This window comes from Gopherus flavomarginatus, chromosome 14, assembly GCF_025201925.1.
Source record: "Gopherus flavomarginatus isolate rGopFla2 chromosome 14, rGopFla2.mat.asm, whole genome shotgun sequence".
Classification (NCBI taxonomy): Eukaryota; Metazoa; Chordata; order Testudines; family Testudinidae; genus Gopherus; species Gopherus flavomarginatus.
Window position 1 is genome coordinate 5,095,612 of NC_066630.1, and position 18,231 is coordinate 5,113,842.

At 52.7% G+C, this 18,231-nt stretch overlaps 1 protein-coding gene across 1 annotated transcript; it reads left to right on the forward strand.

Annotated features, from left to right (window-relative positions):
* Positions 1–11,093: 11,093 nt before the first annotated feature.
* Positions 11,094–13,478, forward strand: CIDEC (cell death inducing DFFA like effector c). Its single transcript, XM_050922624.1, has 5 exons — positions 11,094–11,167; positions 11,480–11,621; positions 11,696–11,845; positions 12,558–12,742; positions 13,122–13,478. Exons 1-5 carry the CDS (start codon positions 11,115–11,117, stop codon positions 13,288–13,290), a joined length of 699 nt encoding a protein of 232 aa, XP_050778581.1. The 5' UTR covers positions 11,094–11,114; the 3' UTR covers positions 13,291–13,478.
* Positions 13,479–18,231: the final 4,753 nt, after the last annotated feature.

An 18,231-nucleotide genomic window follows, 5' to 3' on the forward strand; every position in this document is an offset into this window, starting at 1 on the left:
CAATTTGAGAACTGCTGTGGCAACAGTGGTTTGAGCATTGGCCTACTAACCCCAGGGTTGCGAGCTCAATCCTTGAGGGAGCCATTTAAGGATCTGGGGCAAAAATCTGTCTGGGGATTGGCCCTACTTCAAGCAGGGGATTGGACTAGATGACCTCCTGAGGTTCCTTCCAACCCTGATATTCTATGAAATGAACCCCTAGATCTTGGCTAGCTACCTGCAACCCCAGGAAAGCAGGGCTGCCCAGAGGGGGGGCAAGTGGGGCACTCCGGGGGAGCCAGAAAACTCTTGCAGGCCCATGCCCCCGGAGCTTCTTCTGCTCCCAGTCTTCGCCTACAGGGAGTCCTTCCACTCTGGAGCGGAAGGACCCCCTACTGCCGAAGCGCAGCCAGGTCTTCGGTGATAGGGGGTCCTTCCGTTCCAGGACCCGCCGCTGAAGTGCCCCGAAGACCCACGGCGGGGGTCCCCCCGCCGATGAATTACAGCCGAAGACCCGGCTGCATTTTGACGGCGGGTCCTGCATCAGCGGTAATTCGGCAGCGGGGGGCCCCACACCACAGGTCTTTGGGGCACTTTGGCAATGGGTCCCAGAATGGAAGGACCCCCCGCCACCGAATTACCATCTAAGCAGGACCCGCCATCAAAATGCAGCCGGGTTTTCGGCGGTAATTCGTCGGCGGGGTGACCCCCACCGCGGGTCTTTGGGGCACTTTAGCGGTGGGTCCTGGAACGGAAGGACCCGCTGCCAAAGACCCCAGGCCCCCAGAATCCTCTGGGCGGCCCTGCAAGAAAGGAGCAAGGCAGACCCTTGGGGGGAGGGTTGTTTATATCAGGAACCAAAACACGGAACAAAGCAACAAGTGCTGCTTAAAATCATTGATGGGTCAGTGGCTGCTTTGGAAGGCTAGATGAGGTAAAATCCCTTAGAGAAGCCTTTTCTGGCTTCATAATTGGTTGCGAAAGAAAAAAAAACACGACAGACTTCAACCCTCCTAGAAGAGAGCTGGATTCATCCTAACCCACAGCTATAAAGGAAACAATCATTTGCTATCAGAGAAATGGAGGCTGTAGGTAGGATAGATCAGAGAATAATCATGCAATCCTTTCAGCCCTTCCTGCTGCCTCCATCAGCACTGGCTGTGTAACAGGACTGCGGCTGCCCTGGCACAGTGAAACTGTTACAGCTCTAAAGACCAGCACTTAAATACTCCTATATCCATGCACTTACCAAAAGACAAATGCAACAAACTTCCATCATTTTCACCCCAGCAGTAATGCCCTTGAGACACACATACAGTCATTTCCTGGTGCAATCCAAGTAACTTTCAGGCACATAAGTGCACCCCTTGTCTGTATGTAGCGGCTTTTTTGCTGAAGGAAAGCAGTGTCGTTCTGAACAAACCTCTTCGCTGGGGCTTTGCATGGCTGGTGGGTCTCTGCATCCCAGAACCATGATTTCTAACCTATGCAGCTTCCCATAGTCACTTGCCATGAGCTTGCTAGGGCTAAGTTTATAATTTGAGAGTTTTTTGTCTTTCTGTTAAAATATAAACAGCTGACAGAGACTGGCGGGGGGGCAGGGAACACCCTGCAGAAGCCATGTAAAGAAGTAAGGGCTAGTGAAATAAGCCAGGACTGGGAGTTGGGAACCCCGAAGTTTAGTCCCTGCTCAGACATTGGCTCTCCACTACGGCCTCAGAGAAGTCCCCTAACCTCTTTCTGCCTCACCTGCCAGAGGAGTCAAGCTCCATCCTGAGCGGGCGAATCAGTTAATACTCGTAAAGAACCGGGCTTACCAGTGTTCTGTTGATGAACTCATGTTTTTGCTGTCGAGGCACAGCAGGGAGGTTTGCCAAACTGCTGAAAATTTGGAAGCCGTTCCCTCGACAGGCGGCTGTTCTGTGCAACAGTCGCCCAAGGGAAGGGGTGGGAGCCCTCGGGCTCAGCAGATTTTAAGACTAGACTAGACAACAATCCTGTACTGGGACTCTGGACCGGATGGAACCTGATAGGTATTTTTTACCTCCAGTTTCTCAGGTGTGAGTGTGGATTGTGAACTTGACGTGTCTCAAACACAGAGAGCTGCCCTGCATTCTCACCCAGCCTTTGCAGCTTCCTCCGAGGAGAGATTGAAAAGACTGGGACTATCCAGCCTTGCAAAGAGAGAGTAAAGGGTGATGACAGAGGTCTGTAAAATCATGACTGTTGTGGAGAACATGACTAAGGAAACATTATTTACCCCTTCACAAAACACAAGAACCAGGGGTGGCCTGATGAAATTAATAGGCAGCAGGTTTAAAACAAATAAGGAAGTACTTCTTCACATAATGCACACAATCAACCCGTGGAACTCCTTGCCAGGGGATGTAGTGAAGACTAAAACTATAGTGGGGTTCAAGAAAGAATCAGATAAGTTAATGGAGGATAGGTCCATCAATGGCTATTAGCCAAGATTGTCAGGAATGCAACGCTGTGCTCTGAAAGGTCCCTAGCCTCTGACTGCCGAAGCAGGGAGTGTATGATGGGATGGATCACTCGATGATTGCCTGTTCTGTTCATTCCCTCTGTAGCATCTGGCATTGGCCACTGCTGAAAGATAGGATACTGGGCTAGATGGACCATTGATCTGACCCAGTACGACTGTTATGTTCTTACCCTTCCATCCCAAATCTGCCCTCCCCCCAAAATCACCCTACTACTGGGATCAGTTCCTCTCACTGGACCCTCACAGAGAAAGGGTTAGGTTTGCTGCCTTTAAAGAGGCAGAACACACTCCAACCTGCTAGCTTTCTAGAAGCTGATGCTTTAATGAACTTACACAGCGCAGATGATTTATAATGAAAAGCCAAACAATTTATTTTTTAAAAAAATAGAACAGGGATCAAGTGATGCCAAGTAAAAGAGATAAAGGCAGAGATTGTTACAAGCAAATAAAAGTGAAGATTCATTTAAAAGTCTAAAGGTTAATCTAGCAAGATACCATCTTGATCAAAGACTGTTTCTCCACCTCCTAAAGTGATGGATAAAGATGGATTCTTTCTCTATTACTCATATGCCCAAAAGGATTGTTTTTGTCTTACAAGGCAGGAAGGCCTCTGAGGGAATTCAGTCTCCTGTGTGTCTCTGTGATGCGGGAGTCCTGTTAATTCTCTCTCTCTGTCAAGCTCAGGCGTAGGATAACCCCCCCTTCTTTACCTCCACAGCTTTGGTTACTGATTATTGTATGAGGTAAGGTGCCCCATCAGTGTAAACTCACATTCCTCTGTCTAGGGCAGACTTGTTCACCACCTGGGCTAGGCTGTTCAGTAACATTAAACCAAGGGAACCCATCATTTCACATACACCATTAACATATGCATTTCACAGTGATAACTAATGTGTTATCAGTGTTCATGACACCTCAAGGCACAGTCTGTACCGATATGATTGCAGCAGCGTGCAGGGTGTGACTAGGTCACACTTCCCCCAGATGAGAAGTGGGGGGAACAGTTTGCCCGAGTTTACCTTCAACTATGTAACTGGCTGAGACCCTGCAGACTAACTGCCTGGCTCCTGGGACTAGCGCTGCCTCCTCAGACTGCCTGGGCCCTTTTCCAGAACTTCAGCCATATGGGCGCTCAGGACGTGCAATCTCTCTCTTCTGGGGCTCGTGGCAGTGAAAGCAGACAGGCTGTCATGGAGTCCCTGGGCGATGCTCTGGAACTGCTCCCCACAAAGCCAGTCAGGACTCGGGGGAGCCTCCTCTCCCTGGGAGCAGACTGTTTGCAGGGCAAGAAGCTCACACAGCTTCACCTCCTGGGTCTGACCTTGGAGCATTCAGCATGTGCCCCTCCGTGCGCTTCCCACAGCGAGCCCGCCCCAGCGGTGTCCTGGGGAAGTCACAGGGTCCTGCACCCCCACTTTGCAGTCAGACAGGACTCTCAGCCAGCCAGTAAAACAGAGGTTTATTTGATGACAGGAACACGATCTAAAACAGAGCTTGTAGGTACCACGAACCGGACCCCTCGGCTGGGTCCATTCTGGAGGGCAGTGAGCCAGACCCCCACGTCTGCCCTCACTCCTCGTCCCCAGCCAGCTCCAGACTAACAACCCCTCCCAGCCCCTCCTCTCTGCTCAGTTCCTTTCCCGGGCCAGGAGGTCACCTGATCTCTTTGTCTCCAACACCTTCAGCTGGCACCTTTGCAGGGGAGGGGCCCAGGCCCTCAGTTGCTAGGAGACAGAGTGCCAGGCATTTAGGTGCACTGGCCCTTTGCTCTGCAGCAATCACACACCCTTATTCCACCACCTAGATATTAAGAACTGCATAGGGGACACTGAGGCACCAACACAGTATTCAGAGCAAACATTAAGAACATTCCCAGTTCGTCACACAGGCTTTGCAAAGGATTTTAGACAGTTACTCTACACTTAGCACAAGAGATGCACAGAGCTGGACCATGTAAGAAGCACACCTGCATGCGTTTCTCTGCCTCCATTTCCTCCCCACTCTGGAGCCTTCTTTGGGCTCAGGGCAGATTCTTGGTCTACAGTCCCCCTCCAACACAAGGGAGTCTCTTCCAAATAATAGATGTTCTCTCTCATTCACCAGCCTTCCTTTCACCGGGGCTGGTCCTGCAGCTAGACAGGACACCCCGGCTACAAAAGCATGCCTGCCCCAAACCACCAGCACATGTCTGAGTTTTCCACTAGTCTGTCCAGCCTGTGGGGTGTCTTGAAGACTAGTATCAACAGCTGGTGTCTTTGGTCTGCCGCTTGGGATCTTCCCTGCTTCATTGCCCCATAGAAACATAGTCAGACTGGTTACGCTGGACTTTAGCCAGCCCTGAGCCCACTGTCCCAAGGTGTTTCCTCCTGCAGAGGAGACAGCTAGAAATCTAACAACCCACATTCAGGTCTGGGCTGCGAGAGACAGGCAACAGCCCTGACAGCAGACACTTGCAAGATATTCCATGACAGCAACTCCACAACTGGAGGCCCCAGCCTGCTGGTCACCTCTTGCTCACTGCAATCGGGTGGTCACTGATTGGCCCCCAAATACCCACTCCTAGCCAGAGATATCACGAAAGTACCCTGCTTGTGTTCCTACTCTCCCTACTGCTCCCTCCCCCCTTTAAGGGCTCACTCAGTTTAACAACAGTTCACACAGTCTCCTCTTAGGGGCAAGTTTTTCTAATCCTGCAGTTCATACCAGCTCTCTAGACCCCAAACCCAGTTCAGTGCCCCCCTCTTAATTAACCCAAATCAACATAACACAAACTCACACATTCTTCAGCTCACCAGGCCTTTAAATCCTCTCTCCTACTCAGACAGGAGTCTCTTCTAGACCTCTGGCCCTAAACAGCTTCTCTCACTAATGGGGCACCTTACCCTGTACACTATCTCCAAACATAGCTTCAGTCTCCCAGCCCCCTAGGTTTCCATCACATGATGCCAGGTCACCTCATCCTTGACCACCACCCCAAACCCATTACTTGGAAGTGGATAACAAGGCACAGGTGGGACTGAACCCAAATCCCTTAAAGGGCCAGCCCAACACTAGGACAGTGCTTTTAAGCCAAAGCCATGTTTTCTTGTCACCCCTTTTGCCATACCAGGACCACAAAAGAACTCCCCACCCCTAGTCAGGACACTGCTCCCAAGTAACAATATAGGAAGGGCAGAATGGTCATGCACTCCTGCTCCGGTTACTTCCCTGGGCTGAAAGCATAACGAGCCTAGGGAGCTAGGGGCTGCTGGCTACTGCAGCTGCCTCTGACTAGGACACTAATTAGTCAGTCAAATCAATTAAACGAACTCTTGTACAGCATTGAACGAAGGCTGGCCTGGCGGGGGAGGGGGGTGTGAATTCACGGGCGGGGGGGGGGGGGGTGAATTCACGGGCGGGGGGGGGGGGTGAATTACTGGGGAACCTGAAGCTCTGAGGCCTGGAGTCCCAAGGTATTTAGGTGCATGGCTCCCACTGAAACAAATGGAAGTTAGGAGCCTAAATACCATTGCTGATTTGGGCCTGAGTCCCAAGATTACTGGTTTTCCAGTCCCTGGGCCATGACTGAAATAGCTACACCACACAGCAGCACCCGCTGGCCTGGCAACCCTGCTCAGGTTCCAGCAGAGGCCTAGCCATTGCTCTGTGCAGAGCCTTCTGGGAGCAATGGAAGCAAATAAGCTGCTTTTCAGTCACCTCTGGCCAGCCCCTGCTTTCCCTCTGCCATACAACAGCTCTCCTGGGGCCTGGTTTAAGGCACACAGCTGCAGGCCTAGTTTCTTTATGCAGCTCCCTCTCCCCTCCCCACCCCTCCGCGATGCATGGGCCTGAGGAGCTGCCCACGCCTATACAGCTCCTCATTCACTTGCCCCTGTAGTTCCTGGGTCTGGGTGCACCATTGGTCACTGTGTTTGAAAATGAAAGGTACCTTTTGCAGAGGCATTTGCACTCCAAGAATCAGGCCGTCCTATTGCACTGTCACCTGGTGAGGTGAGAGGGCACCAGAGGTTAGATACCAAGGTGATGGGCCCTTCTATTAGCACCTCTCAATACTGCAGTGCCTGTGGTGAAACGATTCCTTTGAGCCTTCAGTCTCCCGGCCATAGCTCTCTTTGTTCCTGGCCTGCCTGGCAGCTCAGCCTGAACCCTTTCTCCCCTTGCCTGAGTCTCAAACCCTTCCACTCCACAGGATCTCCTCACACAAGCCTTCCCCACTCCCTGCCTGCCCCCGCTGTAGCAGTTGAAACCTCTGTGAGCTGTTTTTCAAAGAGGTGAATGGGCCAAAAGCACTAACCGCTAGGCCCTTTGACCACTCCTTGCCTCGCCGTGGTCCTGGAAATGACAAAGCCGTCTATTATTTTCCTCTCTTCAGAGGTTGATTTAGAGTTGCCAGTAATAGCTGCTGATTGCTTAAGCAACTCCTCCCCTTCTTACAGCTGACAGCTGAGACAGAAGGAGGGAGCTTCTCTCTCCCCATGGCAGCTTCCGAGCTCCACGGCAGAGCTTTCCTCCTCTACGGAAATAGTCACGGGCACAAAGCAGCTGCAGTGTGCTGCACAATCAGGAGCATTAGCGAAAATCCCCTTTAATGCTCACGTGTCCACAGCCACCAAGACCTCAAGCTGTTAGGCTGAGGGCACCGTGGGCAGGGAATGACGTTAGCCACCAGGTGCCCAATTGGGACCAGGGCTCACTAGGTCCAAGATGCTGCAGTGAAGGGTTGTTGGCAATGGTATGGTGATGGGTGCTGCCCGGCTGACAGTCTTTAGCCCTTACAATGCTCAGACGGGCGCTAGCCCTCTTTTAGCAATGCGGGGAAAGTGACAGAGAGAGAATCGCCCGGCTCCTCACAAGTACTTCAGCTCCTAACATACCCTGATTTCAAGGAGCTTAAATACCCCCAAGGATTGGGGCTGATAGCTAGGCAATGGCAAAGCGGGGCCTGTGACTTTGGAGCTGCCGGCTCCCAGGCCTCACCAATAGCCAGACGGTGGAGTCCTCAGCCATCTTCCAGGTAAGGGCAGCTGCCTGCTCCGAGCACCTCTCCCAGGTCTGGTTTGCTGCCCAGGCCAAACAACCACGACACAAACCCACCGCCTGAGCCTTATGCCCTGGGCATGGCTGCCCCGAGCGTTCCTTCCAGCCAGCCCTGTCTGTCCCAAGCCCCGTGGAACCCAGAATAGCTGCTGCACTCTGCACAGTGGAAGCACATGCTGGTCGCTAGCGCCTGCCCTGCATGGAGGTGAATCTCCAGCATCACATGCTGCAGCCACAACTCTCCCCTGCCTCGGCCAATCCATGCTGCAGTCTGTCCCAACCTGCGTAACTGCTGTGTGCACAAAGGCCTCAGAGCTCTGAGACCCGCTCCAGAGACAGACTTTGGAAGAAAGAGGGACACGGAATGAATAAAGATGTCATCAAGAGTGCCGGTGCTTATCTGCCCGCAGAAAGAGCAGCAATGCATTGACTGTGCGGGGAGGGGGCTGGCTCACCAGCAGGGAAAAGATCCAGCATGCCAGGGAGACAAGCATAACTACACAGGGAGAGGCCCAGCGTGGGTGCCCTGGGAGGGCAGGGTCATGCTGAGCGTAGCCAAAGCACTCGGCATCAGATGTGAGACACTCACTCGCCAGTGAGACACCCACTGCCTAGGACAGTCCGTGCAGATGTGAGCAAGAGGAGGGAGCGACTGGCAAGCTTCCCCTGACCCAGCCTGCCCTAAATTCCCAGACGAGCCCTGTGTTAAGATGGAGTTATGGGTGCATGGCTGGGTCAGGAATTTATATGACAGGGATGGTGCAATTCTCCCCAAATTAAGCCTTGTAAACCCAGGGAATTCAGCCATGGTGCAATTTAAAAGTGATCTGAACCTGTTAAAGTCTGAGACACACACAAACCACCTCAACTCCCCCTGTCACTGACTTCTCAGTGAGATAAAACTCACTGTAATATTGTTCATTGGTTAGATCCCAATATGATTTTTTCTAGGATTAATAATTGTTTTGTCCCTGTTACTGTTCAGACCTGAAGGTTTCTCTTTCACCAGAAACCTGAATGGCCCTGCAGAGACACTACGAGGAGAAAATGAAAAATCCTCAAAGGGGCCTTGCAGAATTAGTTTAATGTGGTTTCCCACACACTCACAAGCCTCAATCCAAATCATACGGCTCTGGCCTGATGTCATTACTGACCAGCCCCCACTGAGGAAGAACAGCTCAGTTATGAAGAATAATAGAAGACAATGCCCAGTCATCTGTCTTCTCACCCAGCCCCCTGCACTAGATCCCCAGTGAACGGGGCAAGTCGGAAGAGGCTGTGTCATTCTGCTCCTGTGATGAGAAGGGGCAAGGAAAAAGATCTGATGCTTTCTGGCCCTGCTGGTGGAGAGTCACACCGGGCTGCCGGGGGCAGTCAGAGCTGGTGCTAGGCATAAGCAAACTAAGCTATTCTGAGGGCTCTGAGCAGCTCAAGGGGCCCCATATTATTAGTATGTGTTGCATGTGGGTGGGGCCCCCAAAACTTTCCTGCTTACTTAGGACCCCCAATGGGCTGGCGCTGGGTGCAGCCCACCAAGGCCCCTCCCTGGGCAACAGAACAGGGCACTCAGCCCGGGGACTGAAGTGCCCTGGGAATGGTCAGGCGCAGGGTAGCACGTGACGAGGCACAGAGACAATGGCATAAGCTGCCCACCCTACTCAGTGCCCGGAGGGGTGCAGGCGGCAGGCAGAAGGGCACAGGGATTCCTCGCTCAGAGGAAATTCCATCATTGGCCCCCTCTCCTGGAAACACCCTGGGCTCCCACGAGCCTGCAAGGCAGAAGCTGCAGGTCCACCCCCCTGCCTGCCCAGACTCTCTGCGTGGGGATTGGCTAACGAGGCAGGGCGTGAGGGAGGAGTTTGGTCCTGGTCAGGATATAACCTGAGCCAGAGGAGCTGAAAGTGAAGCTATAGAGCTTTTCTAGCTGGGTAGCAAGTGGCTGCTCCAGGTAAGGCTTCTGGTTCTGCTCTGAGCTTGTATCTCTGGCTAGATTGATGGAGAAAGGGGTGCTTTGAAGGTGTGGGGGCTCTCCAAACCCTTGGGGGGCAAGGGGTGCTTTGCCCCTTTGCTGGGGCTATTACTGATATCTGCTCCTATGGCACTAATGAGCAGCTTGCTAGCTCTAATTTCTCGGGGGGAGGGGAAGGGAGAAGGCAGAGTGGAGGCCCCTGGCTTGAGGGGCTAAGCTCCTGACAGTCTCTCTCTAGCCCTGTGTCTGGGGGAGGTGCAGTTCTAAGGGGCAGCAGGGATGATAGCCTGAAGATGGGGGTGGGGCAGAGATTTGAGGGTGAATCCAGGAAGCTGGGGGTGGCTGCAAAAGGTGAGATCATGGATGGAGGAGGAAGGCAGGTAGCTGCTAGAGGGGTGCTGTATGTTCCCCATCCAGCTCCTCCATAGCACTAAACTGCCCAGCCAGGACTGGGGCTTATCATGTGCCTGGCCCGTGTTGGTCCCTGGTAAGGAATGGGAGAGGGTCCCCACCAGACCCCCTGCCTTGGGTGTGGCCCATACTTGGGGGGTGGGGGGAGGATTCCTTCTTTTCACTCCCCCACTTAGCTGCATGTTCTTGCCCCTATCCAAGGCATGGGAGGAGGGTGCCTTGGTGGGGTCCTCACTTGGAGGGCTGGGGTGTTTGGGGAAGATGGTCTCTCTTGCTGGGGGGACTTGGGAGGGGTGAGGAGATGCTTTGTGGCCATGAGTCCAGGGGTCTGTACTAAGGCAGGATGGACTTGGGTGGGGGTGGCACTTCCTGGGGGACCCTCCTGCTCCCTGGAAGAGATGGCAGCTGGTGGTGTCTGGGGAGGGGATGGCATGGGGCAAAGGGCAGCCCCTGCTCCCCCCAACTGAGTGCAAGCAACAGGGGGCAGTGTGAATGCTGGGCTCGGGGCAGTCTTCTGCAGGTGCTGGGGAGCCAGTGGGGTGAACCTCCAGCTGGGGGAGGCTGGAGTGTTAATGCAAACAGTTCCCCTGCGAGGCATGAGGGGAGGCAGTGTGAGCTGGGAGTGACCTGGGAACCTTGGCTCCCTGAGCTGCTGAGTCGTTTTCCCACGTGCTGCCTTGCTCAACAGCTGAGCTGGCAAACAGACTGTGTCCTGGGAGCAGCCTGTCCTCAGCCCTTCCCTGGCCAGAGGGCACTCCCTGCACTGGGGCATTTGTGGGTCAGGGTGTGATGTGAGTACCCTATGCAGAGCCCTCTCTGGAGACTGGCTATGGGACAGCCACAGCACAAGGTTCTGGGGTGCCTGTGGGGGGGGGGTTGGGGAGGGGCTGAGGCTGGCCTGGGGGGTCTGTGCTGGTGGGGGAGTGAGGCAATCTGGAGGGGTGATGCTGATTGGGGAGCAGGTCAGTGAAGGATTAAAGGCCCTTTCACTTTAGGTGTCTCTAGCCTAGATGTGATAGCTGGTGACTGAGTTGTGGGGGATGTGAGGGTGCCCAAGGGGCAGTGACTGAGCAGGTTCCTGGCAGTGACAGGCCAGTGCCTGGGGGCTGATGGCTGTAGGGGGGCTTGCTGGAAGAGGCAGAGGGGGTGGTGGGAGCCATGGCCTCTGTACTGAGCACCTCCCCTCTGCAGACCAGGCTGCTGACTACCAAGATGGACTATGCCAAGAAGTCACTAGGCCTGCTGTCCCCAAGCTCCCTCTCCAGGTAAGTGTCAATGGGCTGAGACCCTCGCTGCAGGGTGAGCCCTAGGTGGGACAGCTGGCTGCAAGCCTGCACCCTTGCTGTAGGGCTGGAGTGCAGAGATGGGAGAGGCAGGTCTGGTGCCTGATTACAGGCTGATCTTACTGGCCCTGTGCTATCACTGATCCCTATGCCACTGGGTAGGGAGTCCTCAACTGGCTCCTCTTCCTCTGCTTTGAGTGGGTGGCTGATCTTGCTTGCAGGGCATGGTGGCCCCTGCCTAGCTGGGGAGGGCTGGTGGGGCAGATCCCTGCCTGACCCCTCCCTCTGTCCCAGGTGTGTTTCTGTCAGTGCCTCCATGACCCAGCAGCTGCTGTCCAGTCCTGTCCCCAGGGCCCGGCCCTATCGCATCTGCAACTGGGACCGTAGCATCCGCAAGGGCCTTGTGGCAGAGAGCCTGAGGGACCTGCTTGACAAGGTGAGTGTGGACAAGCTGATCCTGGGGGTGCCCTGTCCCACCTGCCTCTCCTCACCTGTGGCCTTGCCTTCCAGGTCCGTACCATGTTGCTGATGGTGGGCACCATTTCACTCGTCCTGGATGAGGATGGCACCAGTGTGGAGACAGAGGAGTTCTTCCAGACGCTGGAGGAGGGCACTGTGTTCATGGTACTAGGCAGTGGGCAGACATGGCGTGCAGCCAAGGTGAGCAATGGGATCCTGGCATGATCTCTTCTCCCTGCCCCCTCACCCTCAGATCAAGGGAGCTGGAGTCTTGATCACTCCTCCAATGCTGGACCAGGGCCCTTGGGATGGAGCCAGGCTAGGCTATCCCAGTCCACTGACCTGCAGTGCCTTGTACTAGGAAGCAGGGCTGGATCCTGTCTGCCAGGCATTGGGACCCTCCCACAACCCTGTGCCAGGGACCTGATCTCCCGGAGTGCCCAGAGATGGCCTAGTCAGTGCTAGGCTTAGCAGTACACCCCACAGGATAACTCAGGGGTGTAGGTGCTAAGAAGGGCCCCAGAGAGCTCCATCCATCCGTGAGATGGAACTGAGCTCTGATCCACCCATGGGGGCAGATCCCCGGGTACTCTGCCCTTCCCCTTATTAAGAAGGTAGGTAATGGGAGGTTGGGGGGGGGGGGCAGTCTAAGCCTCTATGGGAAGGGCCCAGGTACAGCCTTCTCACCCTGTCAGATGGGTCCTAAGCAGCCAAATGCTCCCTGGTTGTCCCTGCAGCTCCATGTTGACCTGACCCCTGCATGGGGAGCACCTCTGGCTCCCTGCTAGCCCTGTGAAGGTCCATGAGGCCAGAGCTGGGGCTGTCCAATAGGGAGTTCCTGCTAGGGGTTAGGGGAGCTCCACCAGGTGAGGTGGTGGCTGCTGCTCCCTGACACTGGGCTGGTCTCTTGCAGATGGCAGGGTACCAGCTGTCTCTCTCCCGCAAGCCCCGCCGGAGGATTGATGTGGCGTGTGTGACTTTTGACCTATACAAGACCAACCCCCAGGACTTGGGCTGCTTGAATGTCAAGGCCACGCTCTATGGCACATATAGCATGTCCTATGACCTGCAGTGCTATGGGGCAAAGAGGCTCATGAAGTGAGTGCTGGGCAGACACCCTGCATGGTAGATGTGGCAGGGATCTCCCTCCCCGCTACCTGTGCTGGGAAGGTCAGAGCCACATGGCCAACCTGAGTCCAAGGGCTGGGCTGCCTGGATCTCAACCCCCTCCACCAAGTGGGCATGTCCACAGACCTGCTCCCCATTCCATTCTGGGAGCTACTGGGCCTAGGGGGTAGGTGCTACACAAAGGGATTAAACCCTGCTGACTCCAACTGGGCTGCCCCTGTGCTGGAGGGCAGAGCAGGGTGTTCTCTGGGCTGGGCTTCAGGTAGATGCTGGTCTCTAGTACAGCTCACTACACCTATCCTGCCACTCAGTTCCTCTTCTGATCCTAACAGCTCTCCCCTTTCCCCAGGGAAGCCCTGCGCTGGACTCTCTTCACCATGCAGGCCACAGGCCATGTGCTGCTCGGCACCTCCTGCTACATGCACCAGCTGCTGGATGCTACAGAGGAACAGAGAGAAGAAGAGGCCTCATCTCTGAGGCGCCTTCAGCCCCTTCACTGCAGGAAGATGCTTCAGTAAGGCCTCTGCCCTTGCGAGTGCCTGGACTCTACTGTGACCTCTCCCACTGCTGCATCTGCCCAGGAGCAGGAGGTGGAGAGTGGGAGCGTCAGCACTACACTGGCTAGGAGGGCCCAGCTCCCCAGGGCAGGTTCCCTTGGGCTCTTGCATTCCTTGTGCACTTTGCCTTCTGCCTAGGGCTGAAGGCCTGGCAGAATTGGCTCTGCTTAAGCCAGCCTGCATCTGGTGACTTGCCTGGAGTAGCTTCCTTCCACACCCTGAGCTGGCCTCACTCTCACAGCTTGTTGCTGCCCTATAGCACTTTCTCAGCCTTGGCACTGTCTGCTACTCCCTGTAAATATATTTATTCACATTAAAGATGGTCTACAAAAGCCTCCAGACTCCTGCTTGTTCATACACACACCTCCACATCTCTGGGGTGTCTGCAGCCTCCTGCTCTCACCTATCCCACCACTACACAGGGGCTGTTCCCTATGGTCTCCAACTCAATTCCCCTCAGTCAGACTTAAAACTGTCCTCCTGGGCTTAGGGATGCTCTGAAGCAGGCACGCAGAGACCTGGGGCTAGTTTGGCTTGTTAAGCCATTCCTCTAGCTTCCTCCTCTCAAAGGGGATTAAGCTGAGGTGACAAGGGCTGCCTCTTGCCTGCACAGTAGCTCCTGGCTTCAGCAGCACACAGCCAGGATGGGGCACCCACTCCACAGCTAATCTGCCCAGCAGTGCATGAATCCAGGAGCTGCAGTCACTGCCCCAGGCGTCTGCAATCTGAGCCAGCACTGCATGCCCTGCAGCAGCAGGACCAGCCCCAGGTGAATCCTGCCTGTCTCATGGAAGGCAAGTGCAGGGATTTTTAGGGAGATATGGAAGGTGTGATCAGCAGAAGCTGCATGGGGCATAGGCTGGTATCTGACTCTAGATGACTCCCCAATGCAGCTTTATCCTAGCCCCCTGCCCTTGCACTACAAGTCTTCCTAGCATTAGGTGCTACAGACACTTAACTGCTTGGAGGTGGTATCTAAGCCATGTCTAGCTGGGTTAGCAAAAGCAGCCAGTTGAGGTTTGACTCCTCTCTAGCTTGGTAGCCTGTAGTGCCCCAGTGGGGTGGGTCACCTGCAGAACAAACATCAAGATGCCTCAGTTGCTCTGCTACAGGGCTGAAGCCTCCATGAGGAAGAATGTGGAAGGGACCAACAGACCTCTCTGTCTAGTAAGACACTCTGCCCTGTTCCACTATGGCTGAGGGGAGCTTGTGGGGGTGGATCTAGAGTAGCTTAAAACACTTCCTTCAGCTGCATCAAGAGGGGGCTGGCTGCTTCAGCTGTGCACTTCCAGAACTTAAAATCCAAAGAGGCTACCCTACCTCTGGGTTTGGGGATAACTGTTATACAGTGGAATTCAAGTTGAGTATCATGGCTTATGGGCTGGGGCAAGCCTGGAAATTCCATAATGAACAAACACAAGGAGACCATTACCAGGTGTCACTTCTGATGACTTGATTATAGGAAGACTCCCCCTCCCCTCACTTTCAACTCTATCATGACTTATGGCTGGAGGTGTGGGAGCCTCATGCCACTCTGGAAAGGCACAAAGTAGCCACAGCCTAGATCCCTTGCAGCCCTCTTGTTTTGCCAAATTAGAGGTGGAAACAGACTCTGAACACACCTGCCTATTACTCATTGTATATGCAAAGGCTGCTCTCAGCTCCCCATCATTGAATAGGGTTGATGCAAGGGGGGCAGCTTTCAAAAATATTCCAGTTTGATAATCCTTTGCTATTCTGTCCTAGGTGAAAATTTGTCAGAGAATCATCCTCACCCATTGTTCTAGGGAAGCCATCTTGCCCCTCAGCTTTTCCCTAACCACATAGGAGGACACTGATCACCAGGGTACCATGGACAATGACAGGAAATACTCTTTCCAGAAAGCTTCCCTCCTGTGGGGCAGTTGGAGTCCCATTGCCAAGGGGCTGGGGCAGCCATTCTGAAAGAAGGTAACTTTCAATGCACTAACCTAGCACAGGTTTCAGAGTAGCAGCTGAGTTAGTCTGTATCTGCAAAAAAAAACAGGTGTACTTGTGGCACCTTAGAGACTAACAAATTTAGTGGAACATAACTTTTGTGGGCTACAGCCCACTTCATTGGATGGATGTAGTGGAAAATACAGTGGGAAGATATATATATATACACACACATCATGAAACAATGGGTGTCACCATACACACTAAAGGAGAGTGATCAGTCAAGGTGAGCTATTATCAGCAGGAGAGAAAAAGAATTGTTTGTAGTGGTAATGAAAATGGCCCATTGCCAGCAACTGACAAGGAGATTTGAGGAACTAGGGGTGGGGTGGGGGAAATAAGCATAAGGAAATAGCTTTACTCTGTGTAAAGGCCCATCCACTCTCAATCTTTATTCAAGCCTAATTTAATGGTGTCCAATTTGCAAATTAATTCCAATTACAGACCTAAAAGTTGCAATATTACAACAAAAAAACTTCAAAAAAGAGACTCCAATGAGAGATTGCTGAATTGGAATTAATTTGCAAATTGGACACCATTAAATTAGGCTTGAATAAAGACTGGGAGTAGATGGGCCATTACACGAAGTAAAACTTTTCCCTCTTCTACAGTTCCTCACATCTCCTTGTCAAATTGCTGGCAATGGGCCATTTTCATTAACACTACAAACAGTTGTTTTTCTCTCCTGCTGATAATCGCTCACCTTGACTGGTCACTCTCCTTATAGTGTGTGTGGTAACACCCATTGTTTCATGGTGTGTGTGTGTGTGTGTATATACTCTTCCTACTGTATTTTCCACTGCTTGTATCCAATGAAGTGGGCTGTAGCCCACAAAAGCTTGTGCTCCAATAAATTTGTTAGTCTCTAAGGTGCCACAAGTACTCCTGGTCTTTTATCCTAGCACAGAGGATTCTCCCCTTCAGTGCTTGCAGAAGGGGAGAAGTTAGTGGGCTGGGGGCCACTCTGAAGAACAGGGGGAAGGAGAGAGAGAACTGATCACTAATTCTAACATGGCAGATGGAGTCTACACAAGATTTCACTGAGTTTTAACCTGAGGGGAAGCTTGGTGCTGAGATCACTGGGGCACAATGTCTTGCAACATCTTGAATCTCTCTAAAGGATCCTTTAAACTTAACCCAAATAACAGATTTACCTACAAAATGTCATTCTGGATGTGGTGTATTAGCGGAAGATACTCTGTATAGCTCATACAACAGCCTGAATCCCTGCTTTATGTGGGAAACTTAATAATTAACAGTAGTAAGTCAGGAAAGGGAGCCTACCAAAAGGCCAGCCTTGAGTCCTCCACTCATCCCCTCTAGTATTGCCAGCCCACCCATGGCTTTCAAGTTGCGGGAAGGAACCAGACACAGACAGCTTGTTTGCTCAAGAAGGCGCCCCGTTAGCCGGCGTGGCAGCCCTTTTATTCTTTCTGGTTACATTGTCAGCATGAATCAGCATGAATCACAGCCCTGTTTACTTGTTTCTTACTGGTGGAGGATCTCCCTTATCTCCCTGCTTCTCACCCGCTGCTTGCAAGCGTGACGTGCTATGTTTTTCATTCTACTCAGGCATGTAGTGCTGTACTTGCCTGGTCTTATGATCAGGGGGGGTAACGGGGGGTTGCAGGGATTAACTATCTGGTGGTTTGCCAGCCAGGATCAATCCCTACATCTCCCCCTTTACTTTTTAAAGGGAAAGGGCAGGTTTTTTTCTTGCCCAAGGGCACCCTTGGGTGCACAATGAAATTAAGGAGGGAATACACTGAACGCCACAGCAGGTGAGTATGAGGAATAAAAGGCAAAGTCCTCCATAGGTTATTACCTGATGTAACCAACCCCATCCTGGTAGCCAGCTAGATAGCCAGTCCCACCAGGAGGAGAATGGGTCATTGTAAATTTGAATTTGAGCAGTAAGATTTTTAATTAAAGCTATTTGATTATTAATAGCATGGGAGTGATCAGAAATATTAAAACAACACATATCATTAATTTTTCACAACCATAGTGATGTAGCAAAAGAAGATAATCAATAGCAGCTCTATTTTGCAAAATTCCATGACGCAGCTCTGTTTGCTCCTCATTAAGCAATGCCACTGCAATAGACGTGGCATTAAGAGCTTTAACCGCTGAGCAAGCTAACCAATTAAGATTTTTACTATTACTAATTATTAAGCCAGGTATGCCAACCAAGGAGGTGGCCAAGGCATTATACATAACATCACACAAGAATTAGCATTTAGGCAAGCAATAAAAGCAGTTAACAAATTCTCTGGGGTTTTCTCCTTTTCTTGCTGTTCCAGCAGACGCTCAGCTTGCTGTGGGAGGGACTTTGTTTGTACCCATGTCACTGGTGCATTGGGAGTACTGCGGCACCGTTCTTGAGACAGCGTAACTGTTGTTGTTAATAACTGATTGAAATCAGGAATGGGATTGTTAAGACCCTGGTGCCACGCCATGCTGCGGGCCGCCTGTGGGGTCCTCTTTCCACGGACGGATGTAACGGGCTGGGACCCACACAGGCCCCTTAGGTATGTTAACGGCTGCGTACCCCCGCCCCCAGGTAATCAAGGGGACTGGGGCACTCCACGTGGTTCCAGGGAGTTATCTATACGTTACTTTAGGGGCGGGGAGTTCTTCCTTGCACCTAAAGTGTTTCTGTAAACGGGAGATATAATGGGCACCATCAAAAACAAGATTTAAATGATTGCTTGTATAAAGAACATGTGCTAACCACACCTCCTTGTCGGGCAGCGTGGGCGGGATTCCCCCTTTTGTTTTTTGTTGGAGGAGAGCTGTTTTGAGGGTACGGTCCGCACGCTCAACGATAGCTTGGCCCTGTGAATTATAGGGGATGCCAAAGGTGTGCACAACGCCCCAACGGGAGCAGAAGGCAGCAATTTGTAAATACTGTAAGCGCATCAA

What these genes read in the sequence shown, in the direction of transcription:
- CIDEC (XM_050922624.1), top strand. Translation starts at nt 11,115, where the DNA reads ATGGACTATGCCAAGAAGTCACTAGGCCTGCTGTCCCCAAGCTCCCTC. An exon ending in AGACATGGCGTGCAGCCAAG is followed by an intron (nt 11,846 to 12,557) that starts GTGAGCAATGGG and finishes GGTCTCTTGCAG; the next exon opens with ATGGCAGGGTACCAGCTGTC. An exon ending in GGGGCAAAGAGGCTCATGAA is followed by an intron (nt 12,743 to 13,121) that starts GTGAGTGCTGGG and finishes CCCTTTCCCCAG; the next exon opens with GGAAGCCCTGCGCTGGACTC.